The sequence below is a fragment of the Nymphalis io genome, chromosome 6, assembly GCF_905147045.1.
Source record: "Nymphalis io chromosome 6, ilAglIoxx1.1, whole genome shotgun sequence".
In the NCBI taxonomy this organism is placed as follows: Eukaryota; Metazoa; Arthropoda; class Insecta; order Lepidoptera; family Nymphalidae; genus Nymphalis; species Nymphalis io.
Window position 1 is genome coordinate 1,779,900 of NC_065893.1, and position 7,634 is coordinate 1,787,533.

General features: G+C 32.5%; 1 protein-coding gene across 2 annotated transcripts in view; it reads left to right on the forward strand.

Moving 5' to 3' along the window:
* Positions 1 to 4,097, forward strand: part of LOC126769115 (centaurin-gamma-1A) — a 259,730-nt gene extending 255,633 nt beyond the window's left edge. For both annotated transcript variants that reach the window (XM_050487676.1, XM_050487677.1), the window contains exon 15: positions 674 to 4,097. In XM_050487676.1, the coding sequence (XP_050343633.1) occupies positions 674 to 1,072 (399 nt within the window). In that variant the 3' untranslated portion in view covers positions 1,073 to 4,097. The remainder of the gene's footprint in view (positions 1 to 673) is intronic.
* The last annotated feature ends 3,537 nt before the right edge of the window (positions 4,098 to 7,634 follow it).

Sequence of the window (7,634 nt, forward strand, 5' to 3'; positions counted from 1 at the left end):
ATGAGATTATCCGGAAAAGAACCGGAGTCACCGACATAGCTTGCAAAATTAGCAGGCTGAAGTGGCAGTGGGCTGGTCACGTATGTCGTAGGACCGATGGCCGTTGGAGCAGACGAGTCCTAGAGTGGAGACCGCGAATCGGCAAGCGCAGCGTAGGGCGCCCTCCAGCCAGGTGGACCGACGACCTTAAGAAGGTGGCGGGCACCAACTGGATGCGGAAGGCGGAGGACAGGGAGCTTTGGCGCACCTTGGGAGAGGCCTATGTTCAGCAGTGGACAACGATTGGCTGTTGATTGATTTTTTTTTTTTTTTATCGTCTGATTTATTTTTTGTGATGTTATTCTACTTTACCTACTACTAAAAACACCACATGCAAGCTATGGAGCATGAATACACAAAGTTGTGTCTTCTCTATTCTCCCATTCTCCCAGTCCGATGGGATGGCATTCCTACGCAACTATATCGGTCGGGCACACGAATACCGGCATTACATGCCTTGGACTGTATAAATAAGTAACACTTCCTAACTCGACACTCCAAATAATATTTTTTTTAAAAAAAATCTGTATAAGGTAGATTCTAAAAAAAGGAAAAATGCGGTCCATGATCACATGGGCAACGAAATTTAAACTTGAAAGAGAAAATGATAATAAAATATAATCTTTGTTCACAGCACAACGGCAACCCGAACTTCCCGGACGCTGACGGCCACACGTGCGTGTTCTACGCCCGAGCGGCCGCGAACCACCTGTCGGGTATACCCACCCAGTACCCGAAAAATCTTCAAATCACGTGTCCGCTCCACCCCAACCCCCCCGCGAGTTCCGGAACTAATTCGACAAGCTCCAGCTCGAGTACGAAGAGTACGAAAATACCGGATCCCGAATGTAATTGTATCATATTCGAGTTGTTGAACGCGCAGAGCGCTTCGAACGCACTTGTCGAAATTTTTATCGGCTTACAGAACAACCAGTACATGAGTAACGGGTTCGATTCCTTCAGTCAGACGCTAGGCAGGCCTCTCGGGCCTAATTTATCACTAACCAATGGCAAGTGCGGGAGCATTGTATAATTATTTCTATTATAATTCTACGTTTTTGTAGTTCGTTTAGTATCGGATGTTGGAACTTGGTTTTGATATCTGGTGACTCATTGCAGGCATAAAAAGAAATTTTATATTTCGAAATAAATATTATTCTTAAATGTATTATATAATAATTTAATCTATATAGACAATTATAATTATTACAAATTTAATTATATAAAATATGTTGTCGCATAATATTTTGTGATTTTCCTCTCTGACACCATTAATATTATCTTAAACATTCTGTATTGAATATTTTGTCAATGAGCCACCAGTATATTATGTAATAAATGTCGTTTTAAGTCTTTAAAAGCGAATTCTATATGAAATTCGACAGATGTCTCATGAATCATCATACATAGTTACCAAAATCACCGAGTATACACATTAGTATTTGCATAAATAATAGTATAAATATAGTTTAAAAAAAGATATTAGTTTTTAAATTAATATAAGGGTTTTTTTTTTCTTAAAGTGACACACAACTTTTTATGTTCACATTTTTAAATAAATTATTTTTTTTTTAATTATAGATTAAAAAAAAAGCCGCTCTTAATTATCAAATTTCTTTGTAATTATTTCTTTTATATCAGTTTTCATTTGCTGAATGAAGTTATTTGCTATTTTTTGTGATGTTGGATAAGGTAGGGATCGGTTGACCTACCGGTAGCTCGATGGGATACAGATTAAAAATAATACGTTTTTGTAATTTAATAGTACCGAGGTGCTGAAATTTTCTATATGAACAAAATTTTTTTTTATTATAGTTTTTGGTGCTCATTTAATTTTTAATTTAGTTTGAAAGTGCTAATCCAGGTGGATCAGTTTTAAAAGTGTTTTATATATTTGTCGATTTTTTTTTTCTGGCCAATTTTTGGGCAAAAGTCAAAATAAAACGATCTATTATGATTCAATCCGATCACATTTTAATATCATTTTATAAATCTTATCCAATTATGTAAAAATTACATGGCTCTATATCAAAACTACTTACAACGTGAAATTACTCTAATGACTGGCTGCTGAGAGATTGCATTCCTGACAAGTCCTTGATTAAAATGACGATGGAACCATAAAATGGCGAAGAATTTGCTATATTACTATTATTATATTGCATAATATCTTTAAAAACTATTGGCTTGACGTATAAATTGCAATTGATTAATTAAACGATACGCTGTCTTCTTCCTTCGAATGTCGAATCAATGATGTCAGAAAGAGAAAACAGAGTTTAACTAAATATCCGCGAAGCAACGTTTATAAGTTGGAAGATACATCATTATGTCACTTTTTTTCTATCAGTACTGCGCTGTTACATTGTTTTGTCAACTGTTTATTTTTGTATTGTAGCATTTGTCACCAAGTAATACACGTCATACACGCATTCTCTCAACGGCCGGACTTTAAAGTTTGTCATTCAATAATCATGCCACTTCAAGTCATGCCAAGTTATGTCAACGGTGCTTTTCTATACATCTCTCTTGAATGGTACCATTATATATTTTACACCACTAAACAAATTCGCTGTATAATACTATTATATTATATTGGACAATACTTGGAGTTTTTAGAAGATAATGGGTAATGAAAGTAATGGGTGTGCATATAGCTTTATATATATTGGATTTAAATGAGTTGAAGTTTTTTATGTGAATTTGTCTTAATAATATTGTCCAGTAATAACCGGTGAATGAATTAATAATGACAGAAAGTAATTACGCCCGTTATTATAAATGTTATTTAGCGGACGATCAGTTAAACAATGCTCTGTATCTTTCTTTCGAATGTGAAATCAATAATGAGAGAAAGAGAGAAATCAATGTTTAACTAAACAGCTGCTAAGTAATGTTTATAAGTAAGGCGGTTAGTGTACAAGTATAATGTATCGTTTTTTTTTAACATGAGAAATTTTAATTGTTTAATTTATTATGTAAATATGGTTTGAATTTCTACATGTCTCCTTATATAAAATCAATTTTTAAATTAGATAAATATTTATTATTATATAATATTATCTTTCAAATATCGATTTTGATAATATTTTTAAAATGGAAAAGATACGATTATAATAACAAATGTAAAAGGTAAATATTTCTAAAAGTAAGCATGCTGCAGTCCCACTGCTGGGGCTAAGGACTCCTTTTGAGGTTCGGAGCTTACTCCACGGTGCTCCAATGCAAGTTTATGGAAGATCTTTTTTTTTTTAACATAAATATGTAATGAGCAATGCGACAAATATTTTGATTGAAATTTTTAATCTATGCACAAATATTCGTTTTTAGTGATGTGATATATATTGTAATTTTTCAATTTTACCGAAATTTCATAATGAACGTTAACTCTATGAAATAATTGACTTATTGTAATATTAGATTTCGATTCAATTCTCAATGTTCTATCGTTTGAGTTATGGATGTAAATCCACTTTGAAATTAATTATTAATACATTTCAATTTGATATCGAATATGCCTCTCATATCACAATTGTCGTTGAATATATAATAACTATGAAACGCATCACACTATGTTTATTATTAAATAGCGGAACGATCCGAATTTGTCTATATTTTTTTTTATCGATATTCTATCGAAACGGAGATTTCGCATAATTAATTTCGTGACGAAAATTTTTACAATCGTAAGATTAATCGTTTATATATATTATTCGTTTCGATAGATTATCGATTTTGACGTAGATATAGTAATTTTTTTTTTTTTATTTTTTTTTTTTTTAAATTAGATGTAACATAAATTATTGAAATAGTATACAAGATCTCAGCTCAACGCTATTCGTAGGTATAATTAGTGTAATTTAGTGGTAATATATGTCGCTTTTTTCCTACATCCCTTGGGTATTGGATATGAAGTATATAATAACAATATACCTTGGTCGTTTCGTATTCGATTCAAAATAATCGATTTCGATTATTATTCGATACGTATCGAATCGGGTGTTTATATTCGATTCTTTTAAAAGGCGATTAACAAAAATTTTTTTGTTTTGTTTTTTTTTTTTTTTTTAAAGCGAATTCAAAGTGACAAGGTATAAAAAAATAACATTCCATTGTTTTAAAAATTACTTAAACCCAAGGGATTATAGTGGATGTGATATACCTAAGGTTTCCCGTATAAGCCAAATGTACTGAACCCTTCTGTGCCTGCCCTACGTAGTCTACGCTTTATATAATCTACGTTATAGTCCGGGAGACGCATTACTTAAACTATATTAAAAAAAACGCTCCTCGGTCTATAAACGTGACTGTAGTACTTCGTACTTTATGGAGAATTGCAATTAAGATTAGATTATTTCGTGCGTTCGGTTCAATGGAGCTATTCTGTAGATTTAATCTTAAAGTCGAAATATAAATCGTACGCGTGAAATCGAAAAGTTATAAGCGACATTGAATATAATACAAGAGCGTCACAGTTAGACGGTTCAATGTTTTTCGTTAAGGTCGAGTATCGAGTAACGATTTTTAATTTTTATAATGCGTTTTCACTGAAATAGTTGATACTGACAGATTCATCACGAGATCACCGAAACTATAGGTCCGATTGATTTGAAATTTAGCAATTGCAGACCTTACGCAAATTCTATCTAAGATATTTTTTCATCATCTGACATTTCTGGTGGTAGAGCTTTGTGCAAGCTCGTCTGGTTAGGTACCACCCACTCATCAGATATTCTACCGCAAAACAGCAGTACTTCGTATTGTTGTGTTCCGGTTTGAAGGGTGAGTGAGCCAGTGTAATTACAGGCACAAGGGATATGACATCTTAGTTCGAAAGGTTGGTAGCGCATTGGTGATGTAAGCGATTGTTAACATTTCTTACAATGCCAATGTCTATGGCCGTCCAACTTCTTATTCTATAAAAAAAATTAGAACAAAAGTTTTATATTAAAATAAATAAATAAAGGGGTATGTATGGGGTCAGCTAGTAGTTCTTTAATAAATATCAACAATAATTATATAATTCCAACAAAATCATTTTGTTGATAATTTCAAAGCGTGTTGACAACACAAAAGTTTCAATTTTCATTTGGTAGAAACGCAGCTATACAGAATGGCTCCGCGGTGTCGGATATATGAGACAAAAGATTCATCGCGATTTATGTCTTAATGCTCTCGAAAATGAGGCGAGTTTTGATTGGCGTGTAAATGGTTCATGCATTTAACCAAATAATTTCTTCTATAGTCACATTAAATGTTTCATTATCGGCACACATTGACACTTTTATTGTGAAATTTATTAAATTTAATTAATATTTCGTGTAAATTATAGCAATAAAACCGTTCGCAGTATTCGACGGAATGTGTGGAGCCGTATTGCATTAAAGCACTCTTATATTAGTTTTTAATGCTATTTTCAGATGATTCGTTGAAATTTTATTAATAATTTTAAATTCGTTACCTTGACATTGATTTGCGAGTTTATTCACATTATTTTAATGTTTTTTTTTTGTGTATATTATTTTTTGTACAGGCCAAAGAGCTTAAATTGTAAATATGTCGGCGCAATTGCTGCTACTTGTACTGTAGACCTTCGTTACTGTAATTATTAAGAGATTTGTTGATGTTCTTGATCTTGTGAAAATAAAGTGGAAAATGAAGACGATTCGTTGTTTTTTTTTTATTTATACATATTATAATATCCCCCTTATTTCAAACTGATTACTAATTAAATTATGCACATGTGTATTCCACCAACCCGCATTGGATCAGCGAAAACATTATTTTATAATAAATATTTAAAAAATATTTATTTATGAAACAATTGACGTACTTTAATCGGCCACGCAATGAGTATTAATTTTTTGAATTTCAGTAATTACAAGAAACTTGTATCTACTGAAATCAAAGGATCGGTTTCCAATGCATTTATCAGAAAACTTCGATTAATCGCACCGCGATGACGTCACGACGACTAGTTTTATGATCATAGCTTTCATTTAATTAATTACATAATTAGACCCTCATTGTTCGACATACATATACTCGTAACAAATGACATGGATTGAACACTATCGTCATGGATTATATGGATGGCTTGGGCCAATCTTTTGGGAAGGTGCCACCAACTTGGCGGTTATAATAGCACAATGACAATACACGATTTAATGTTGGTATGGGTCAATGAAATTACGCAATAACTATATTTAAAAGGTCATGATTAACATATTATTGCAATATGATGCATAGTTTTTCCTTTACATCGTTTCGAAGGCAGTGTGGATATGGTGAGTAGTTACCATAAGTATGGAGCTTTTTTATATTACGAGTAAAGTTAGTAGTAAATATAATGAAAGCTTTGCAGAAATGTTACCAGAATTTAAATATATGACGATTCGAATAAAATATATGACGATTCGTCTGCAAATTAATAATTACCTTTAGTGGAAATTTGAATGCGAAAATCATTCAAGCATTCATTTCATTCGATATTTACTGATATAAATCTTGTGGAAACCGGAGGTAACGTGACTTTAATTATAAAACTTTATACATTTAACTTCCAAATATCAACATTAGTAAGGCTTTCTAAATTATGGTACAAGTTTGTTATCTTTGTAGCTTTTTTTTCAATTGAATGAACATTTTGAAAATTAAGTACAATTTTTCATCTAATTTTATTTATTTACTATAAAACCTACGCAGTAAATTTATTGTGTTTGATTTTTAATAAGTGTTTTGTAATTAGTTCGACATATTCTAATTTATATTCACGGAATAAATAATAATCTCCAATTGATTCCTATGCTTAGATAGTAAACAGTCGGTTGCAACTAGCAGGGCTTCTCGGTTCGGCGCCACAAACGCGACCTACTCTCGAAGGACAATTAATAACGCCCAAATTAAATTCGTATATATATTTATCTATGGCATATTATAGGACTACATAGATATGCGGTTTTTATAGAATATAGTGTTCAATTTACTAGCTATAATCTCACAATCTATTGGAAATTGATCTAAGCCGGGCCAAGCATTTATCACAAAAACATTTTCCGACGATTATTATAAAATTAAGATGTCAAATATTATTCTAATCTATTTTGTTAATGAGCGGCCAAATGTAAAAATTCAAAGTTAATCATAAAAACATGTTGGACAGCGCATTGTCGTGGCAGCGATAATAGGTGAAAACTTCTCTCTGCCCAGTATGACAAGTGCCATATGCAATAGAAAGAAGTTAGAATAACAATAGAGGCAGTCATCGCCCTGAAGGAGGCAGCGGAGCGTGAGTAGCAAGATCCTTATGCCAACCTAAGTGGGCTTAGCGAAGTCGCTAAAGACGACGACAAATGTGGTTTCGCCATGCGCATCTTCATCCACTATAAAAAATAATAAAACGGCCGTATCTTTGATTGCCTTGACTTAGAAATTTGATTTTTTTATTGCTCTTGTAGTATACAGTGATTTAGTGATAGTGGTTGGTGTTATCAAGCATTTTACAGCTCCAAGGGATTACAAATTTGAGTATTTGATATCAATTTAATTTGATGCCTCCACGCGTTCCTGAAAAATAACAGATGAATAGACGGCCA